General features: G+C 42.8%; 1 protein-coding gene across 1 annotated transcript in view; it reads right to left on the bottom strand.

Moving 5' to 3' along the window:
- LOC126299004 (circadian locomoter output cycles protein kaput) overlaps window positions 1–22,695 on the bottom strand; it is a 701,868-nt gene that overhangs the window by 25,216 nt on the left and 653,957 nt on the right. Inside the window, exons 5-7 of the mRNA XM_049990634.1 lie at window positions 18,908–19,117; window positions 12,460–12,647; window positions 5,102–5,208 (exon numbers count right to left, since the gene is read on the bottom strand). Coding sequence (XP_049846591.1) covers window positions 5,102–5,208; window positions 12,460–12,647; window positions 18,908–19,117 — 505 coding nt within the window. The remainder of the gene's footprint in view (window positions 1–5,101; window positions 5,209–12,459; window positions 12,648–18,907; window positions 19,118–22,695) is intronic.

Here is a 22,695-nt window from a genome sequence, read left to right on the forward strand (position 1 = left end):
GTATAAACTTGATAAGCATAGCTGTTCTACAGCACGCTATTAATTTCAAACTCTTCAATTTATTTGAATCTAACAATTTGTGAACACCCAGAATGTATATTCACGAACTGCCACTGTTTAAAATCCTTTTCCGGTACAGGGCCACACTCGAAAAGAGTTGTGTTACGAATGAGTGGAAAATTTTAGATACTAAGTACAATCTGTACGCAAAGAAAAAAGTTACGTGGATAATTGTGTAGCCGGGTAACGTATCCTCATTGCAGTAGAATCGACGCCAAGGACGATGACATAATTAGTGTCGGCTGCGGGCTTGCGTGGGAAAGGGACGATTTCGAGTGCACCATCCACTCGGTAGAGGCTCAGCTTGCGACCACGTTGCAGGACTATGATAAACTAAACCAACTCTAGTATACAACTAAGTACTTTGTACAGACGGCACCATACATATTTGGAAAAATAAAAATCAGTTGCAGTAAAGACATAATCAAACACATTTTTTTTTATCTGGAAGCGGCCGATAGAAATATGGGCATTGAACATACTTTACGTCGCAAAGCATCCTTCCTTTCGCAGTGGTTCTTGAATAATCTCAATATAAGTACGGGGTGTTCAAGAAGTCTCTCCGCAGTGCCACATGATTGATTGTTAGCCGCGCGTGCCGTACGATTGTTCGCCTGCCAGGGTTACTTCCCTTCAAGTGGACTCTCCCAACATTCCACTGTTTCGTTTATGTCAGCCAGCACCAGTAGTATCGTTGGTGTGTGTCGTTACGTGTTGACGTGAACGTTTAAATTTAGTTCCTTTGTTCGTTTGTTTCGTTTTTGTCACCGTTAAAATGCTAACCATTGAAGAACGTGTGTTTTTAGTCGAACAACTGTTCAAAGCTGGCGGTAAATACACAGTTTCAGTTCGTCAAACATTTAATTAAGTTTTCCCGGAGACAACACTCACACACTGCGATACTGTGCGAGACATGATTAACAAATTTTGAAGTACGGGTTCAGTGACAGATGCACCGGGAAGTGGTCATCCTAGAGTTTTGTCTGATGGTAAACTACTCGATATTTCTGATAAAATGTCCATGAGTTCGAACAAGTCAGTAAGAAAACTCGCCCAGGAAATCGATGTTAGTGTCGGAACGGCCCACATAGCTGTAAGGAAAAAGTTAGAGTTTTTTCCATACAAAGTGACAGTTGTGCAAGAACTGAAAAATACTGATCACGGCAAGAGACCGCATTATTGTCAGTGGTTCAAAAATTTAGTTCAACAAAATGGAAGGGATATTCTTAATGAAACGTTTTTCACTGATGAGGCGTGGTTTCATTTATCCGGGTACATGAACTCGCAAAATTCTCGTATGTGGAGTACTGCAAATCCATTGTGTATTCATGAGGAAACAATTCATTCTGTGAAAGTAGGAGTTTTGATTGCAATTTCTAGACGTCGGATTGTGGGTCCCATATTTTTCAACGAAACAATAAGCCCACAACGATACTGCAGTGATATTCTGTACCCATTCACAGGAGAACTTGTGTTAAGTGAAATACTGAACGGTTATTGTCAACAAGATGGTGCAGCCGCGCGTGCAGCTCGCCTTTCAATGTCGCTGCTTGTGATGTTTTTGGTTCAAATGGTTCCAATGGCTCTGAGCACTATGGGACTTAACACCTGAGGTCATCAGTCCCCTAGAACTTAGAACTACTTAAACCTAACCAACCTAAGGACATCACACACATCCATGCGCTAGGCAGGATTCGAACCTGCGACCGTAGCGGTCGCGCGGTTCCAGACTGAAGCGCCTAGAACCGCTCGGCCACACAGGCCGGCATGTTTTTGGTGATCGCATAATTTCACAGGGACTTTGGCCTCCACGATCGCCTGACCTAACACCACCTGTCTTTTTCTTCCGGGGTGCAGCAAAAGCAACTGTCTATAAAAACCATCCAAACTCCATCGATGAATTGAGAACTGCAATATCCACTTTCACTGCTTCTGTTACAGAAGAAATGTTACAGCTTGTATTTGGAAACATGAGTAGAAGAGTTGAACTGTGCATTCAACAACAAGGGGGACACTTTCAACATTTAATGTGAAAATTTGTAAGTAATAATGAATATATTCAATAAATTAATAACTTGTGTTTCATTGAGTTTCATTTCGGTATATTCACTGCGGCATGCGGCACGCGAGGCTAACAATCATACGGCACTGTGGAGAGGCTTTTTGAACATCCCGTATGAGATCAAATAGAATTGTTCTGAAAATTAAGATGTAACTACTGGAAATATGACAATAATCTTAATAAATGCTGGAAGATTCCTATGGATATTTTTCGGGGAAATCATTTTTGACATAAAAAAATCAGTGAGCTGAAACGGGGTGTCCCAAATCTTTACGATCACAAACCCAAAACTAAGTACTTAGAGATAAGAGACTAATGATCGGAGATGAGTATTTAACTTTTTTAATCATCACAAGCAACTCCCACTTAATAACATCAATTTAAGGCAACTGAAAAATGGGGATGATCGCCATTGTCAGTTCAGGCGTTGCTGTACAATCCAGCGACAGAGCTGAACTCTGAGTTCAAAATCACTTGGCACCACTGCTTGCACGCTTGTTAATAATAGGGATACAGTTGCATTTCCGCCAGTACTCGGTCCAAAAACAGTCTGCAGTTTCACCAGCATTCTCCACATACTAATCTTCGAAGTGTTCATTTCAAGGTCGAGTTGACATGTTACTATTGCAGAATCCGGGTACTACAGACTTCTGCATATATAATATACATACAAGTTCCTGTAATGAGTTATGATGAATTTTCGACAACCAGTTGTGAGGTGTAAGCAGTGCAAACTCCACCGTGTATTGCTTTTCATGGTGCGTCACCAATGTCGACATGACACGCAGCTATTTGTTATGAAACAAAAGCAGTTTACTCGTGTAAATACGTGTCATTCGCAGTCGGCATTCAAAACTCCGCACCACTGAAATGGTAATTTCTGATTGTTGGTGCATTATCGCTAAATACTCAGTTTAGGATCCTTTGTCAGATGAATAATTTTGGGCCTGTAGGTTCGGTACGCTCTTAATGAAACCAGATTTCAGTTAAAGATACGTATTCGTACTGCAAACTCTAGATTTATATATGTTTATGCCGCAGGTTGTATAAAACAATTTAACTTACATGTACTCTTGTTAATACACTGAAGCGCCAAAGAAATTGGCATAGGAATGAGTATTGAAATACGAAGATATGTAAACAGGCGGAATACGGCGCTGCGATCGGCAAACACCTATATAAGACAATAAGTGTCTGGCGCAGTTGGATCTGTTACTGCTGCTATAATGGAAAGTTGTTAAGATTTAATTGGGTCTGAACGTGGTGTTATAGCCGGCGCACGAGCAATGGAACACAGCATCTCCGAGGTAGCGACGTAGTGGGGATTTTCCCGTACGACCATTTCACGAGTGTAACATCTCTGCGGCCGGAAAAAGATCCTGCAAGAACGGGACCAATGACGGCTGAAGAGAATCGTTCAACGTGACACAAGTGCACTCTTCACTAAATTGGTGCAGATTTCGATGTTCGGCCATCAACAAGTGTCAGCGTGCGAACAATTCAACGAAACATCATCGATATGGGCTTTCGGAGCCGGAGGCCCAGTACTCTTGATGACTACATTACGCATTGCCTGGGCCCGTCAACACCGACATGGGGCCGGCCGCGGTGGTCTCGCGGTTCTAGGCGCTCAGTCCGGAACCACGCGACTGCTGCGGTCGCAGGTTCGAATCCTGCCTCGGGCATGGATGTGTGTGATGTCCTTAGGTTAGTTAGGTTTAATTAGTTCTAAGTTGTTAAGTCGCATAGTGCTCAGAGCCATTTGAACCATTTGAACCGACATTGGATTGTTGATTACTAGAAACACGTTGCCTGGTTGGACGAGTCTCGTTTCAAATTGTATCGACCGGACGGACGAGTATGGGTATAGAGACAGCCTCATGAATCCATGGACCCTGCTTGTCAGCAGGGAACTGTTCAAACTGGTGGAGACTCTGTAATGGTATGGAACGAGTGCAGTTGAAGTGATATGGTACCCCTGATACGTCTAGATAGGACTGACAGGTTACACGCAAGTAAGCATCCCGCCTGATCACCTTCACATTCATGTCCACTGTGCATTTGGACGGACTTGGGCAATTCCAGTAGGACCATGCGACACCCCACATGCCAGAATTGCTACAGAGTGGCTCTAAAAATTCTCTTCTGAGTTTAAACACTTCCACTGGCCACCAAACTCCCCAGACATTAACATTATTGAGGATATCTGGGTTGCTTTGCAACGTGCTGTTCAGAAGAGATCTCCACTCCTCGTACTCGTACAGATTTATGGACAGCCTTATAGAATTCATGGTGTCAATTCCGTCCAGTACTACTTCAGACATTAGTCGAGGCCAAGCCACGTCGTGTTTAGGCACTTCTGCGTGCTCGCAATTGCCGTACACGATATTTGCCAGGTGTATCAGTTTCTTTGGCTCTTCAGTGTAATTACGAAATACAGTTTGCGAGCTCGTCCTTTTTAGCAATTTGCTTTCTTTCCAGAAAGGCTGCAAGCTGACGTTTATGAATATATGATTTTTTGAGCGGTAGAGACAATGTGAGAGCGACCCGACCGGATAACCGAGTACGTAAATTGCCGCTTCCGGGTTACGGCGAGGGGGGGGGGGGGGGGGGGGAGGCTGTTCCGGATCGAATCGGGTTATCGAGGACTGCTGGTGAGCCAGCCATCGTTGATGTGGTTTACAGGCGGTTTACATCATCGGACCAGGTAAATACTGGGATGGTACCCACGCCCTGCTCCAGATACACGCCTTGTAAGCATTTAGAAAACGTTCTCACATTTAGTCGAGGGGAGACAGATGAGGTACACAGTTTACGTACTGGCGAGGAGGGGGGGGGGGGGGGAGGGAGAGTGAATGGCGTCGTCAGGGACACCTGGCCACCAGCTGCCACTAACAATGCTTCAGCCTATATAATAGAAGAAACGAGAAAAGACAAAGTAAGAAGAAGAAGCGGGAAAGTGATATCGGCTATACTCACGTTCCTGGTGAGCACTCGCCACGTACGCCAGGTCATCGTAGTGCACCAGGTCGTAGCCGCCCAGGTTGGCCAACTCAGCGTCCGAGTAGCCCAGCAACATCTTACCCCTGCCGGAACCAAAGGTGCAGTTTTAGTACATCTTACCATCATCATCATCATAACTGTTACTGCTACACTGGTGAACATTTCGTTCTATTATCAAGAGAGCAGTTGATACACTTCAGTTCAAAGAGCGCTGATTCGTGCAGCACACTGATAGTAGAAGGAAAGTCCTGCAGAGTGTAGAAGGACTTGCAGATGATTAGCGCTGGCTAATAGGCTACCCATACAAATGAATATATTGTTATAGTGCAATGCATGAAAATATGATGGATGTAATGTTGGATCACAGAATATGCAATAAGTCACATAGATAAAAAAAGCTAGGGTCTTCCTCCGAGGAAGGGCTCAGGAGAGATTTGCGGTAGCACTAGCAAGTCCAGACGAACTTTAGACCCATGAGAGACGTCTGGACTGATCAACCGTCGCCATGGAACAATCCTAGTTTCGACACAGAAATACTGGACCTATACCGGTACCAAAAACTGTCTTGGACATCAGCTTGGTAAAATTTGTTTTTAAAGCAGTTGTTATTTGAAATTTCTCTTGATAAATATATGGAATTGCTAATGTTTTATTAATACTGAAAGTAATATGAGCATTAAGAAATGTTAAAAATAATTAGTATTTAATAATATTTATAACTGTTGTTCATGGCACTGGTTTTAATTCGATGCCAGGGAACATCAAATTGTAAACATATACAAATTAGTACACAATAAAGTACAAAGGGTGTAAGTAAACTATATGTAGTGACATTAGGAATTGATAATGCTTTTGTTATTTCTCTCTGTCTCATCCTTGTCAAACTAGACTTCAAAGTATCTAAATGCTTGTACATATGAATTAAGTTTTTGCTCTTAATCTGTAATACCATCACTTGCACAATATCCTTGTAAAAGGATGTGCTAGCAGACGGTATTTCTCGATGTAATCGAGAAGTCAACCGAAAATCGGCATAAGTACAAAATGAACTTATTCTTAACGAACTGTTCTTCGATCTAAAAGCAAATCAAAATGTAAATAATTTAATTACAGACCACTGATGATGCTTTACTTCAATAAAGCGAAACACGTCTGGTGAAAAAAAAAAGTCACTCATTTTTGTAGTTGCAGTGACAGAACAAAAATACCTTCAAGAAATACATAGTTTATATACGTATTTCCTTCAATGTCAGTTCTTTGATACAACCATAGAATACAAAAGGTAGATTTTTTTACTAGATTCTATTCGAAAATAATGTATCGTGTAAGATTCTAAAAATATTTTGTAAATCTACGAACTATGGTAGTCTCTCAGTTCTGCGCGTCATTTGTAAAATGCAACAATTAATAAAAAAACTCATTATAGGCACTAACTGTATTCTAATTATATGATCACATTAAAAAAGCAATACACACCGAGGTGTATACTCCTTGAAACTCTTAAGGTTGCTCCGATAAAATGCAGGTGGAATAATGTTATCTGCTACTTGTATAGAAACCAGACGGCAGTTATAACAATAGGAGACGGAAAGGAGGCAGTTCATTGAGAGCGGAGTGAGATAGTGCTGTAGCCTATTCCCGATGTCATTCAATCCGTAAATTGACCAGACAGTAAACCAAAGAGAAATATAGAAAGAGAAATTTGAAACTTCAAGGTTTGACGATGACATTGTATTTTTCTCAGAGACGGCAAAGAACTTGGAAGATCAGTTGAATGGAATGGATGATGATTTGAAAAGAAGTTACAAGGTGAATATCAACAAAAGTAAAGCGAGGGCAATGGAGTATAGTTGAATTAACCCTTTTAGACCTGATTTTTTTCTGGAGAAAAGAAAATATATCTTTGTGTGGTAAAGCTCTTAGGTGAATGTTTAATGATTTTAGATGCGAGATTTATACAAATTACGTACCAGTTTTCAAAACATACACTGTACACTTGCCTTCATTTTATAGACTAAAATAACTAATTACGAAATATTCTCTATTGTTATCAATACGAAAATCATCGTTCAATAATTACCATGCAGAATAACAATTTTCAGTTTATTATACACTGGAATACAGCGAACGAACCACATCTGTGTTTTCTGGTGATCACGAACTGCTGCGCACTGCTGCGTTTACTTGCTGACATATTCATAGAGATACCGAACACTTGGCAGTACTCGCGCATGATAAAACGGTTGAACATTCACAAATGTGTGCCTCAGATATCCATTGGGAAAAAAATTTCTGTTGCCTCTAAGACACAGTAAAAGTTAATATACACAATTGTAACCAGAGGGTCTGAAAGGGTAAATGAGGCGCTGTGGGGAAAGTTGGGTAATATAAAATATCGACTGGCAGTAAGAAAAAATGTGTTCCCAAAAGAGAAATATTTTGTTAGGACGTCTTTTTCGAAAGTATTTGCCTGCAGTGCTGCCTTACACCAAATTAAAACGTGGACGTTAGCGGTATAGACTAGAAACTAATAAATTCCGCGAAGCTTCGACGAGTGTAACATTCATGGTCTTTTGGAGTGATTTCGTGGGCTGCTCTTCATCAGTGTTACTAGAAAGTCTGTATTTATAGTCGGGAGTCATCAGGTGGGACGTGGATAGCGTTATGTTCAAGCATAGTAGAAGTTTCAGTAAGTGTGTGAAACTGATTTAATTATCTTTTCGTTAATAAAACGAGTAGCTTTAGACATCTGATAGTCTCTCAGCATTCTACTTCAGGTTGTCACTGGACAAAATCATTACAGAATGAGAAGAAGCATCACGAGAGAGAAACACGAGAGAAATCCATTTTGCACCAAATAGATCTGAAATGCTGTTGTTGGCTGTCGATATTAAAGTCATCACCAAAACAGAAGCAAGAAGAAAAGAAAGTCTTCATGAAATTGCAGTTATAACTCTACAGCAAATATGCTAGGAGAAAAAGAAACCGCCGGCAGCGGTGGTCTAGCGGTTCTAGGCGCGCAGTCCGGAACCGCGCGACTGCTTCCAGAAGTCTCGAAGCTACAGAAGACATTGTCAAAAAGAGGGAAGACATCTATAATCAGATACGTTCTGTAAAGTTACTGAACTAATGATTAAAACGTGTAATATAATAAAGGGTATTGAATAGTAAATAAATCACTAAAGGGTGTGGATGTTCAGATGACTGTAACTTACATTGAGACCTAAATGTTACATGTTAAACATGTTGTTGTTGTTGTTGTTGTTGTGGCCTTCAGTCCAAAGACTGAGGCAGCGAAAAAAGCATACCAAATTTAAAAGAACGCAAAATCCCCAAGACTGGCAAAGTTTTGCAGAACTTCGAAATATAGCTCGTACTTCAAATGGAGAAGCATTTAGTAATTTCTACAATGAAATTCTGTCTCGAAATCTGGCAGAAAACCCAAAGAGATTCTGGTCGTACATAAAGCACACCAGTGGCACGACGCAATCAATACATTCACTGCGCGATAACTACGGTGAAGTCACTGATGACAGTGCCACTAAACCAGAGTTATTAAACATGGTTTTCCGAAACTCCTTCACCGAAGAAGACGAAGTAAATATTCCTGAATTCCAATCAAGAACAACTGACAAGATGAGAAACATAGAAGTAGATATCCTCGGTGTAACAAAGCACCTTAAATCACTTAATAAAGGCAAGGCTTTCGTTCCAGATTGTATACCGGCCAGGTTCCTCTCAGAGTATGCTAATACAATAGCTCCATATTTAGCAATTGTATACAACCACTCGCTCACACAAAGACTGGAAAATTGTTCAAGTCACACCAATACCCAAAAAAGGAAGTAGGAGTAATCCGCTGAATTACAGGTCCATATCACTAACGTCGATTTGCAGTAGGGGTTTTGAGCATATACTGTATCCGAAAATTATGAAGTACCTCGAAGAAAACGATTTATTGACACATAGTCAACGCGGATTCAGAAAATATCGTTCTTGCGGAACACAACTAGCTCTTTACTCTCACGAATTAATGAGTGCTATTGACAGAGGATGTCAAATTGATTCCATATTTTTAGATTTCCAGAAGACTTTCGACACCGTTCCTCACAAGCGTCTTCTAATCAAACTGCGTGCCTACAGAGTAGCGCCTCAGATGTGCGACTGGATTCGTGATTTCCTGTCAGAAAGGTCACAGTTCGTAGTAACAGACAGAAAGTCATCGAGCAAAACAGAAGTAATATCCGGCGATCCCCAAGGAAGTGTTATAGGCTCTCTATTATTCCTGATCTATATTAACGGCATAGGAGGCAATCTGAGTAGCCCTCATAGATCTTTTGCGGATGATGCTGTCATTTACTGTCTTGTAAATAAATCAAACGACCAAAACGAATTGCAAAATGATTTAGGTAGGATATCTGTGTGGTGCAGAAAGGGGCAACTGACCCTGAATAAAGAAAAGTGTGAAGTTATTCACATGAGTACTAAAACAAATCCGCTAAATTTCGATTACGCGATAAGTCACACAAATCTGAAGGCTGTAAATTCAACTAAATACTTAGGGATTATAACTACAAATAACCTACACTGGAACGATCACATAGATAATGTTGTGGGTAGAGCCAACCAAAGACTGCGATTTATTGGCAGAACACTTCGGAGCTGCAACAGGTCTACTAAAGAGACTGCTTACACCACACTTGTCCGCCCTATTCTGGAGTATTGCTGTGCGGTGTGGGATCCGCATCAGGTGGGACTGACAGATGACATCGAAAAAGTACAAAGAAGGGCAGCTTGTTTTGTGTTATTGCGAAATAGGGGAGATAGCGACACAGACATGATACGTGAATGGAGTGGCAATCATTAAAACAAAGGCATTTTTCGTAGTGACGGGATCTTCTCATGAAATTTCAGTCACCAGTTTTCTCCTACGATTGCGAAAACATTCCGTTACCACACACCTACGTAGGAAGAAATAATCATCACGATAAAATAAGAGAAATTAGGGCGCGCGCAGAAAAATTTCGTTCGGGAGTAGAACGGTAGAGAGACAGCTTGAAGGTGGTTCATTGAACCGTCTGCCAGGCACTTTATTGTGAATTGCAGAGCAATCACGTAGATGCAGATGTGAAGTGTTGAAGTTACTTTATTATGCTTCAGTATACTGTTTGGAACGTCAGCAACGAGAACAAATTCTGATTTCTGGATACGTGAAGGAAGATCACCTATATATAACGCGAAAAAGGGCGGACAGAGTATTGATCCCTTTGGTATGCCTGTAGTGATTATTCTGAAGATTCCTTTGTCTATAGTCCCTGAAATTCTTATCGCAAAACACTGCTTCCTTTTAGCTGGCTGGGATGAAAACCAGCTACTAACAAGGATTCTGATATCATAATATTCATAATATTACTCTGAACTGTAGAATCAAATGCTTTTGGAAAGTTACAGAAAACCCCAGTTGGCAATATTTTATCACTTGAATTTTGTATAATCGGGAAAGACCCTTTCGTATTACAAACTGAGACTCGCTAAGTATCTTACCGGTGAAATTTTTGAGACGAGTGAAAACAAAACTCCCTAGAAATTACACGGTGAATTTTCCAGAATTTTCGTAGCCACACGAAGAGTAGGAAATGGGGAAACTGGGTATCAAAAGACCAGAGTGGGGTCTAGTTTTGAGAAAAAAAACTTTGCATTGCTTGAAGGTAATAAGTGTAATTGAGAAAAACTTAGTGATTTGAGTGAAAATTACACAGTGAATTTTTGTCCGAATTTTCATTGCCAGACGGAAAGTAAAAATGGACAAATGAGGTATCAAATTGATCAGAGTGAGATCTAGTTTGCCAAAAAAAAAAGGTTTAATTGCTTGGAAGTAATCAGGTTAATTTAAAGAAGTCAAGCAGTGAGGTGAGAGAAAATGTTGTACAAATGTTCATAGTCAAACAAAGAGTGGGAAATGGACAAATGGGACATCAAATTGACCACCAAGTGGTCTAGTTAAAAAAAAAAGAAAGATCGAACAGCTTGCAAGTAGTCAGGGTGATTAATAAAAAATTTAATTAGTTATTTGAGGGAAAACTGAAATATTTCGCGAACTGTCACTGCTAGCTATGTAAAAGAAGTATCTCCTCAAGGTCTAGCTATTTAGCACATAAAAAGTTACGTTGGTATGATATTTCATGGTTTCTGAGCAAAAACTGGAAATTAAAAAAATTTCAAAAAATTAAAAAATTTTGTGAAATGTCCGTTGAAAAGTAAGAAAATGCATTAGAGAAACATTTTACGCACCTTTGGATGATGCTCGAAATCATGTGCAGCAATAGTATCTCAGTTAGTAAAACATGCTACTGCGTGACTACAGATAACGATAGTATCTCAAGACGCCACAATAGCAGACTACACGGTCTACATAGTACACAGGAGAAATATCCTCCAGTACTCTTTAAAATTCTAAGTTAAACGTTGAACTTTAAATTCTCAGTCAGCATCTCATTTGTTGTACATGATTCTGAGCGTCATTCAAAGGTGCTTTAAATGTTTCTCTAATCTATTTTACTTCTTGAATGAGATTTTCACTCTGCAGCGGAGTGTGCGCTGATATGAAGCTTCCTGGCAGATTAAAGCTGTGTGGCGGGCCGAGACTCGAACTCGGGACCTATGCCTTTCGCAGGCAAGTGCTCTACCAACTTTTTTTTTAATCTCATTTTGTTTGCTTTCGATCGTTGCATTTGCTCGGGGCGGACGTCGTAAGACATCCGTTTTTAAGTTAGTTGTTGATCAATTAACTCAGTTTTTTTTAATGACAGAGAGCTGCTAATCCTCTGACCGAACACTACCAACTGAGCTACCCAAACACGAATCACGTCCCGTCCTCACAGCTTTACTTCTGCCAGTATCTCGTGCCACCCTTCCAAACTTAACAGAAGCTCTTCTGCGAACTTTGCAGAACTAGCACTCCTGAAAGAAAGGATATTGCGGAGACATGGCTTAGCCACAGCCGGGGGATGTTTCCAGGATGAGATTTTCACTCTGCAGCGGAGTGTGCGCTGATATGAAACTTCCTGGCAGATTAAAACTTTTAAACAAATCAAGACACAAAGCATTTTACCATTTTGTTTCAATTTCTTTGTTTTGAGAGATGAATGTTAAGATTCTTGCATAGTTTTTTTCCGCATCTTTGAGTAGAAGGTAAGTAGTGAGACTGGTCGTGAATTATTTGTATCTGTCTTACTACGGTTCATGTGAAGGGGTCAACAACATAAAAAAAATATTCCTGGTAATATCAAAATTCGCCTGTGGTAGAAGAAAGGAGAGAGAAGCGGTGTACGTACCGTTGGTCCATGGAGACGAGGGCGAGGTCGAGTTTGTGCTTGCTCTTGAACATGACCTCCTTGTGCGGGATCTCGAGCAGCGACGGCGGCCCGAAAGGCGTGCAGATGGCGAACAGCGCGAGCGGCGGCTCCTCCGTCTTGCGGTTCTGCCCGTGCAGCACCTTCACGCGGCCGCGGATGTCCAGCCGCTGCAACATCACAATCCCACATCTCGCGCCGCGAACTTCTCACACAGGACCCATTCTGATATAAAATTTCAAACCAAAATACCTTCGGCAGCCTAAATTTCTAGTGTTATTTTATTTATGAACCAGTTTCAGCGATGCATTACGCCATCTTCAGTCCCCCCGCCCGACATGCTGACCTCCATCTTGACTGGACCAATTCTTTCTACACGTCGGTCAGGGGCCGTGAAGATCGCGTAGTGTAGCTTTGAAACTAAACTCCTCCCGTACAGACCATGAAGACTCAGCGGGTACCGACCGGCCGCCGCGTCATCCTCAGCCCACAGGTGCCACTGGGTGCGGATATGGAGGGGCATGTGGTTAGAACACCGCTCTCCCGGCCGTATGTCAGTTTATGAGACCCGAGCTACTTCTTCTCAATCAAGTAGCTGCTCAGTTTGGCTCACAAGGGCTGAGTGCACCCCTCTTGCCAACAGCGTTCGGCTGACCGGATGGTCACCCACCCAAGTGCTAGCCCAGCCCGACAGCGCTTAACTTCGGTAAGCTTTTAACCTGGTCGCACAAATAAAATAAAACTGGAAATTTAGACGGATGAAGGAGTTTCGATTTGACATTTTATACTGAACAGCCGATGTATCTTATATAAAGGTGGACTTACAGAGAGCATTCTGATTTACATCCTCAGTCGTCGAATTGGTGATGGTGATGTCTCCTTCAACGTGCTTCCCCAGTCCTTATTCAACTGTCTCGCCGTCTCTAATGACAGTCTTCTCAATGAAGTGTGAACCACCGAAATAGACCGCAAAGATTGCTACTTTTCAATTCCCGTAAATGGTCACCAGGAGCAGCATTAAGTGATGGTTGACAATTTCAGTTAGCTTTCGTATAATAAACAATGGTTTCACTTATCTATGTAATCAGGCTACTGCGTGTGAGCAGTTGCTTCGCCCGACGACCAGTACGTTGTGTTCCGTTGACACCCGCACATCAGAGGCACCGTTTGCCATGGTGCCAAGAGGGTAGGGACTGGACAAACCAGGAGTGGGATAATGTGCCCTTCTCGGATGAGAGCGGGTTCAGTATGAGCAGATTCTGGACCTACCCTCGTATGGCGAGGGGTGGGAATACGTAATGCACCCTGGAACTTTGTCGAACTTAAATGCTTTGTTGGTCCAGGTGTTATGGTCTGAGAGGCACAATGTTGCACGGGCGTTGTGACCTCCAGATCTTTGAACATGGTACTCTCACCGGTCAGTATTATTGTGACACTACTCCTTTCCCATGTGCGTCTACCCAGGGGCACTCACCCCTTACTTCATTTTTATGGATGAAAATGCGCAACAACATCCAACAGCGCAGGGGAGGAGCTCTTGGAATGAGAGGATGTTTGCCGAATGGGCTGGGCCTGCCCGTTCTCCCGAATTAAATCCCATCGAGCATGTGTGGGATGCGTTGGGTAGACGTACTGCAGTACGTACACATGCACCATCAGTCATCCAGCAGTTCTCAACAGTTCTGGTGCAGGGAAGGAACGCCCTACCAAAAGGACGCCTTTCCAAGCTGGTGGCCGGCAGGGAAGCACACTACAGACCATGCATTGCCGTCTGTGATAATCACACACCCAATGAATACCACGTCTCGCCTTTTGTAATGTCCAGGGGACCACAATGAATCGTGATGACTTCATTGTTTTATTGTCACTGAACAAAAGTATCATTTTTGTTCGTCTCCACACGTACTTCTTCCAGTTACATTCTGTACTATACTGTAGCAGGTCTTTCTATATATGGTCCAAGTTCCATCGAGCTATGGTATTTGACAGTGACACATCATGCAAAATCTACTTTCGCCCTTAAGTTTGTTCAGCAGTGTACTTTAGTATAGACGAAGGACATACTTAGAGAAGCTAGATCTGCTCACACCAAAACTTCTACATCTACATCTACGTCTACATATATACTCCCCTAGCCACCAAGCGGTGTGTCGCGGAGGGCACAATTCGCGCCAAAGTCATTTATGTGCATTCGATTTTCTACCCTTTTTATAGATTGCTATGACCTGGGCTTTCTTCCAATTATCTCTGATAGATGACGGATGAGAATGGTGCTATATTTGTAGCATAGTCAACATAAAATCTTACGGGGATACCGTCTGGGTCAGATGCCTTTTTGGCGTCTAAGGATCTTAACTGTTTTACAATCCCAGATACACTAAACACTATGTCAGCCATCCTTTCGTTTGTTCGATAATTGAAAGGGGGAATGGTGCTGCAGTTCTCTATCAAAACTTAAGACCTTTTTCCACAGAATGTATTGGCAGAAGCGCAGTTTGGCTTCAGGAATGGCTAATCAGCATTGACGAAAACCGGGATCCATCGGTTACCCGTTGTGGCTTAAGAATAGTTTTACGATCATTCAGCTAATTGTATACTGTCACACAAACCACAGTATCATTGTATTAGAATTAGCGTTAAAGCACTCCGGTGGTTTCAGTCTATGTCAGCAGTAGGGAACAGAATGTTGCCTTACACTACCATGTAACAGGAAATGAGCCTGCATCCGTCTGGGGTACTGTAACGGGTGAGTGATTCTCAAGGTTTCATACTCGCGCCGCTTTATTTCCTGGTATTCAGTGATGACTTGCCGTTAACTATAGCATATAATTCCGAAGCTTTTTTACTTGAAGTTGATGCACTCACAGTTGTTACAGATTCGGGTCAGGAATGGAATAATATAACAAATAATGTTTCGGAGCAGAGGAAATCTTAATTTACAGGTAGAAGGGTGACACTTAAATACAGTAAAATGCAATACACTTTTTACCTTTTATAAACACAAGATTACTTGTGCTAACCTTCATCTCTTGTACACAATGTTGGGTAGACGTTGAGGTCTCGAGGAAGGTCCACATTCTCAACCTTATACGGACAATAAATGCAGGAATTACAGTGCTTTAAGCCGGCCTCTGTGGCCGAGTGGTTCTAGGCGATTCAAATGGCTCTGAGCACTACGGGACTTAACGTCTCAGGTCATCAGTCCCCTAGAACTAGTTAAACCTAACTAACCTAAGGACATCACACACATCCATGCCCAAGGCAGGATTCGAACCTGCGACCGTAGCATTCACGCGGTTCCGGTCTGAAACGCCTAGAACCGCTCGGCCACAGCGGCAGGCTCTAGACACTTCAGTCCGCAACCGCGCTGCTGCTACGGTCGCAGGTTCGAATCCTGCCTCGGGCATGGATGTGTGTGATGTCCTTAGGTTAGTTAGTTATTCTATATCTAGGGGACTGATGACCTCAGATGTTAAGTCCCATAGTGCTTAGAGCCATTTGAACCATTTGAAAAGTGCTTTAAAACACACGCTCAGTAGATTTTCACAAGATTTGTTTCTGAAAAGTAATGAAGATATTGATCCCAAACGTATTTTTAAGAAGGATCCCTAGGTTGTATGTGAAAGCTACACACTTATAAAATCAGATGGTTCTTATGAATATTAAAACTTTGTAGTCCTGTGTGCAAGTTAAAATTTGATTCAAGTTCCCTTCTTCATTCATTCAGAAGCTACAATCTTCTCAAATCGGGTAATTATTTAAGAAAACCTGTGTTTCACTGCAATACGCAAAAAAGTATTCACCAGCTATCAGCATTTGTATGTTCGTATTTTTTTAAAAAATATCTGTACACAGGGTGTCCCATAAATGTAACGACAGGGGTTATAGAGGGTGTTGGGTTGTTTGGAGGAGGAAGAGACCAAACAGCTAGGTCATCGGTCTCATCGTATTAGGGAACGACAGAGAGGGAAGTCGGCTGTGCCCTTTCAAAGGAACCATCCCGGCTTTTGCCTGGAGCGATATAGGGAAATCACGGAAAACCTAAATCAGGATGGCCGGACGTGGGATTGAACCGTATAGAGGGTGTCTTGAACAACAAATCGAGGTTAAGTACCCGTGTCCGGAATTGTCAACCACCGAAGCAACAGAGCATTGCAGTCATAGGAGACAAGTCATTTGTATGCAGCAGCTAGCTCCATCTTCTTCACTGGCGATCGTGGCAATTAGTGGCGATCAGTGGATAACAAACTAAATTGCGACATGTTCCGCCTAAGGTCCGTCAGCGTATAAAGTCACGTTTGCTGCCGAATGGGTGGCCTGTTGGCAGATGCCGACGGCAATAACTTCGATACTCTGTAGCATCGTTGGATAACGTTTCCGGACACGGGTTGCCATCTTCGGTTTGTTCCTTAAGACTCCCCATATAGCCCCTCGAAGTCTGTCACTACCTATCTGGGACGCCCTGTATACATTGTGCGAGAAGATAAGAATAAAATAAGCAAATAGCGCTGGTAAATAAGGATCTGGAAACCAATTATTTTTCTGATTCGACGTATGTTATGCCAATATTACAGCACTATCAGTGTGTAAGGTTACGTTTACTTCGAAACAGTGAAGTGAAGCGTAAATTACTGCACTCGTTTCATTTTATTATCATTTCAGATGCTTAAGAAATGGTAAATAGCATTTCGACAACAAGTGCAACAATCGTCGCTTGCCAATACGGTGGTCTTGGCCTCCGAGTTGAACACGTTGGATATTTTTGTGTGAGGTATTTAAGAGCTTTGGTGTCCGCCTGCTTAGCTGGGTGGTAACGTGCTCGCCTCCCATGCAAGCGGGCTCGGGTTCGATTCCCGCCTGTGTTCGAGATTTTCTCTGCTCGGGGACTGGGTGTTGTGTTGTCCCCATCATCATTTCATCCTCATCAACGGCGCGCAAGTCGCCCAATGTGGCGTCGAATGAAGTAAGACTTGCACTTGGCGGCCCAACTTCCCCGAATAGAGGCCTCCCGGCCAATGATACCATACGCTCATTTCTTTTTTCTTTTTTAAGAGCTTTGGTCTACTCCAGTTCTGCTGATTGAATCGATGAATTTCTGGAACTCATTGTGAGTGGTTATCAGTGCATTCGGAGCACGCCCGGAGTTTTGATCATGTATGGGCATCATTCAAGAGACGTGCTGAAGTCACGTGAAAGGTGGCCATGTGGAACACTTGTTGTAGTGCATATTCCGGACTCAGTCCTCTGGAACGGTTTCAAGGCGTTCACGTACTCAATTGTAGTGCGTCGTATGAGCGAAACCATTGGTTTTCGGACCTACGTGTGTGTGAGTGAACCGGCCGAGGTGGACGAGCGGTTCTAGGCGCTTCAGTCCGGAATCGCGCGACTGCTACGTCGCAGGTTCGAATCCTGCCTTGCGCATGGATGTGTGTGATGTTCTTATGTTAGTTAGGTTTAAGTAGTTCTAAGTTCTAGGGGACTGATGACCTCAGAAGTTGTCCCAAAGTGCTCAGAGTCATTTGAACCATGTGTGTGTGTGTGTTTGTGTGTGTGTGTGTGTGTGTGTGTGTATGTGAATTCCTAAGGGACCAAACTGCTGAGATTATCGGTGCCTAAACTTACACACTACTTAAACTAACTTATGCTAAGAACAACACACACACCCATGCCCGATGGAGGACTCGAATCTCCGGCGGGAGGGGCAGCGCAATCCGTGACATGGAGCCTTAGACCGCGAAGCCACTCCACGCGGCCCGGACCTACGTTTATTAGGATTATCTGCTTGTTTCATTGTCCTCTACTCACCCATTTCGTTTTCACCTGCAACAGTCGAACAGCAAGCGACATTAAACCCCAATTTTCCTTGGTTAAATTGGTTCAAATATCTCTGAGCACTATGGGACTTAACGTCTGAGGTCATCAGTCCCCTAGAACTTAGGACTACTTAAAACTAACTAACCTAAGGACATCACACACATCCATGCCCGAGGCGGGATTCGAACCTGCGACCGTAGCGGTCGCGCGGTTCCAGAATGTAGCGCCTAGAACCGCTCGGCCACCCCGGCCGGCTTCACCATATTTAATGAATGACTTGTCCTGTGATCATGAACTCGTTGGACTTTTTTGTGGGGGTATTTAAGAGCTGTGGTCTGATTGTGCCGATGAATTTCTGGAACTCATTGTGAGTGGTTGTCAGTGCATTTGGAGCACGCCTGGGAATTTTGAACTTGTATGGGTATCAATCAAGATAAGTGCTGAAGTCTGCCTTTACACGAATAGTCTGGTTCTGATGGTACACCAGGCCCGCGTCATGAGACGGGCACAATAGCAAGGAAAATGAGAAAGTTCTAAAATGCATGCAACATTGTACTGTAAGCGTAAAATAGAGCAGGTTGAAGAGAGCAGTAGCGGTGTGTGGCCGCAGGCTCACCAGGAAGCCGGAGGTGTTGTCGAGCAGGCAGCGGAAGCGGACGGTGAAGCTGCGCTCGAGCAGGTGGCAGTTGTCGGCGGCCAGCGCGTCCTGCAGCGCCATGCTGGCCGACTCGGGCGGCAGGAACGAGTTCCACATCAGCTGCCGCTGCAGCTCCTCGCGGTCCTCCGAGTGCACCAGCTCGTACACCGACTGGTGCACGATGTCCGACTGCAACACACACACATTACAAAATCGTTGAGACTTTCGTGCCCACTTGTTCACGTACTGCCTTTGGTTCTCGTCTCAGGATCTTCGGCCCATGTTTGTTCAGTAATTTCTTTTAACCTTTCACCAGCATTAGTGGTCGACATTATCAAAGACTCGTTCTCCAGAGTCTGCCACCAGCAATCGAAGATGAATGTTTGACAACACCAGCCATTCGTGTTGATCCAACATCAGAAAATCGTTAAACAAACGTCGGCCAAAGATCTCGGGATGAAAGCCAACAGGCGATTCGTTTCATTTTCAGTCTGGGAATCAGTGTTCATAGAGGATTTGGTTGGGTTGTTTGGGGAAGGAGACCAGACAGCGACTTCATCGGTCTCATCAGATTAGGGAAGAACGGGGAAGGAAGTCGACCGTGCCCTTTGAAAGGAACCATTCCGGCATTTGCCTGAATCGATTTAGGGAAATCACGGAAAACCTAAATCAGGATGGCCGGACGCGGGATTGAACCGTCGTCTTCATAGAGGAGACAGATAAAATTCAAAGCAGAGTTGTGCGGGCGACAGCATGACGGGGACGCTCATCCGTGTTCACTCGCAGACACTGAGCTAAGGCGTTTAGCGACACACAGAGGTTTATCGTTCAAATTCAGAGAGCGCACGATGCAAGAAGAATGACCCAACAACAGGTACATCAGGGGCGCACCTGTGGGTTCTTTAGGGTAGAGAAATTCCTTCAAAGGCAAAATAAATTACATTCTGACTTCAGAGAGGGAAGAATTTCAGACCTAATAATTACAATGAGTGACATCCTTAATGGCAGATCGGAGAAAGAAAGCGTTAATATACAGGGGTTGGACAAAAATATGAAAACATCGCGAGAGAAGCATGCTTGAATATAAATGTAGATCCTACCCAAGCCTGTAGGTTGCGCTGTTGTATTTGACCACTAACGGTACCTGTGCAACGTCCTCAATACATTGAAGACTCAGGCGTGGTCAGAACAGTGTTCTGTGCAGTTGTGAGTTCATTATATCGGAGCCAAGTGAATTCCGACGTGAGCGCACTGGTCGGTACCTAGACTAAGGGAGTAGAAGTGTTTTGTGTTTCAAGAGGCGTACAGGCATACAAGCAAGGCGGAAAAGCATCATCCACTAAGTCACAATGGGGACGAAAGTGTGTGACAGACTGTCATTGAAAAGGATTGCGACAAAAAGTAAGAGGACGAAAGCTGCAGAAGTCACTGTAGAATTGAATGTCACGTTCACAAACCCTGTCAGCGCCAAAACAACACGAAGGGACTTGCAAGGCGAGCTAGAATTCCAAAACTACGCATCACTGATGCAAATGACGGTAACAGGGAAACCTGGTACCGAAACCACGAAACGCGGACTATGGACCAATGGAAGAAATTCATTTGGTCGAATGTATTTTGTTTCACACTGCTTCAAACTTCTGGCCGAGCTTACGCCCTATGAAGTTCGGTATCCTCGGCGCCCTCCTGACACTGTGAATCTCGGAATATTGAATTCCCTAACGATTTCTGAAATGGAATGTCCCAAGCGTTTAGCATGAACTACAGTTCCGCCAATATCCTGCCCTTTTATACGTTGTGTGCGCGGTACTACCGTCATCTCTATACGCGCATATTGCTATCCCATGACTTTTGTCATCTCGGTGTCGAATGACTGAAAGTGGAACGGCCGCGAAAAAGTAATCGTGGGAGAGGCTGATGTGAGATTGAGATTAATTGCAACAATCATCAAGGAATGTTGACTACCCACAAAGGAAGTGGCTTACAAAATCCCCGTTAAACGGACACTAGAGTATTTCTCGTCAGTCTTGTACTCTTAGGAGATATAATTGATAGATGTAATGTAGAAGATCCAAAGAAGAGCAGCGCGTTTCGTCACGGATTCGTTTCATAAATGCGAAAGCGTCATGGAGATACTCATCTAATTACGGTGGCAGACGCTAAAAAAGAGGCAGTGTGCATCACTGTATGATTACGCTGTTAATATTCCAAGAGCTTACGTTCCTAGAAGAGTCAGCCAATACATAGCTTCCTCCTACGTATGTCTCGCAAAGTGGCCAAGACGCTAAAGTTAGAGCGACTGGAGCCCACTCGAAGGGTTACCAACAATCGTTCTTCCCCGCGCACAGCTTGAATAGGAAAGGGGAACCTCCACACGTGAGCTTTCACACAAAATATGTAGATGTTGATAGATGTGGATCTAAAATTCAGAGAAGGCACATTCCAGGAAGAATTAAGCACTATATTTCTATCTCCCACATATATACTACTTGCTAAAAAAGTCTGAAGCATCCAGAAGGCTAGGGGGAAACGAAATGAAACTTAACGGGTTCAGAGAGTATGTTATTTCAATGATTACAAATTCCAGTCACATTGACAAAGAACTTTGCAGTATGAGCCCACTTATCAGTATGACTCTGCACTCCTCTGGCCTGGATGCATGGGTTGGTTCGGATGGAAAGGTATTATTAAGCAGTTGTATCTTCTGAAGCAGTCTGGCCCGTAACTGTTGTCACTGGTCCTTTATACCCCGAATACCAACACCACGACCAAGCTGATGTCCGAACTGGCCCCACACCTGTTCTATCGGGTCAGATCTGTGAATCTTGCTGGCCACGGAAATAGCTCAACATCGCGCAGACAGTCCATAGGTACACGTGCACTCCAGAAAAGAGCCATAAGAATAGTAACAAAAAATACTAGTAGAGTTAATTGTAAGGATCTGTTCAAAACACTGGCGATTTTAACTGCTCCATGTGAATACATTTACCAGTCAGTTATACACATCAAAAATAACATTGGTAATTACTACACAAACAGCTCTGTCCATGACCATGCAACAAGGGATAGACTCAATTACGTTTACCAAGAAAAAATAAACATAAAACTCAAAACAGCATTTTCTGCCAAGGAATAAAACTATAAGATAAATTACCAAAAGAGATTAAAGAAATTGCAAAAATACACTTATTTAAAGAGGTAGCTAAAAAGTACCTGTTATGTAACACATTTTATACATTGAAGGATTACTTAGATAAAACAGAGTAGGGGTTTGATAAAAAATGTTGTAAAAATAACAATAATACTACTAATAATAATAATGATTTTAAAACATCCAACATTCCAAATAACACCTTCACTTTATGTTTTTTCCTTCTTCTTTCCTTTCTAGAAATACGTACCCCCCAAGATATGCACAGCACAATACTAACACCTCTTCCTCTTTCTGAGCTCAACATCTCACTCATTATGGAGGGATTCTGACTCAGTTTTACAGGATAGCAAATGGGAAGTTGCGGTACAGAAAATGGCCCAAAGATAACCAGTGTGTGTGTGTGTGTGTGTGTGTGTGTGTGTGTGTAGTGGGTGAAGTGTTGTGAAACAATGTGTGTGTAGTGTGTGCAGTTACTGATAGTGAGATATGAGTGAACGGCGTGGCATTACATTAGCTTAATAAGTTATTTGTAAAAAAACGGGTATTGTATACCAGGAGTAAATCTAATGATTATATCTAATTAGAAGTCTGTAAATATAAATGTATAAGAATT

The sequence above is a fragment of the Schistocerca gregaria genome, chromosome X (assembly GCF_023897955.1).
Source record: "Schistocerca gregaria isolate iqSchGreg1 chromosome X, iqSchGreg1.2, whole genome shotgun sequence".
Lineage (NCBI taxonomy): Eukaryota > Metazoa > Arthropoda > Insecta > Orthoptera > Acrididae > Schistocerca > Schistocerca gregaria.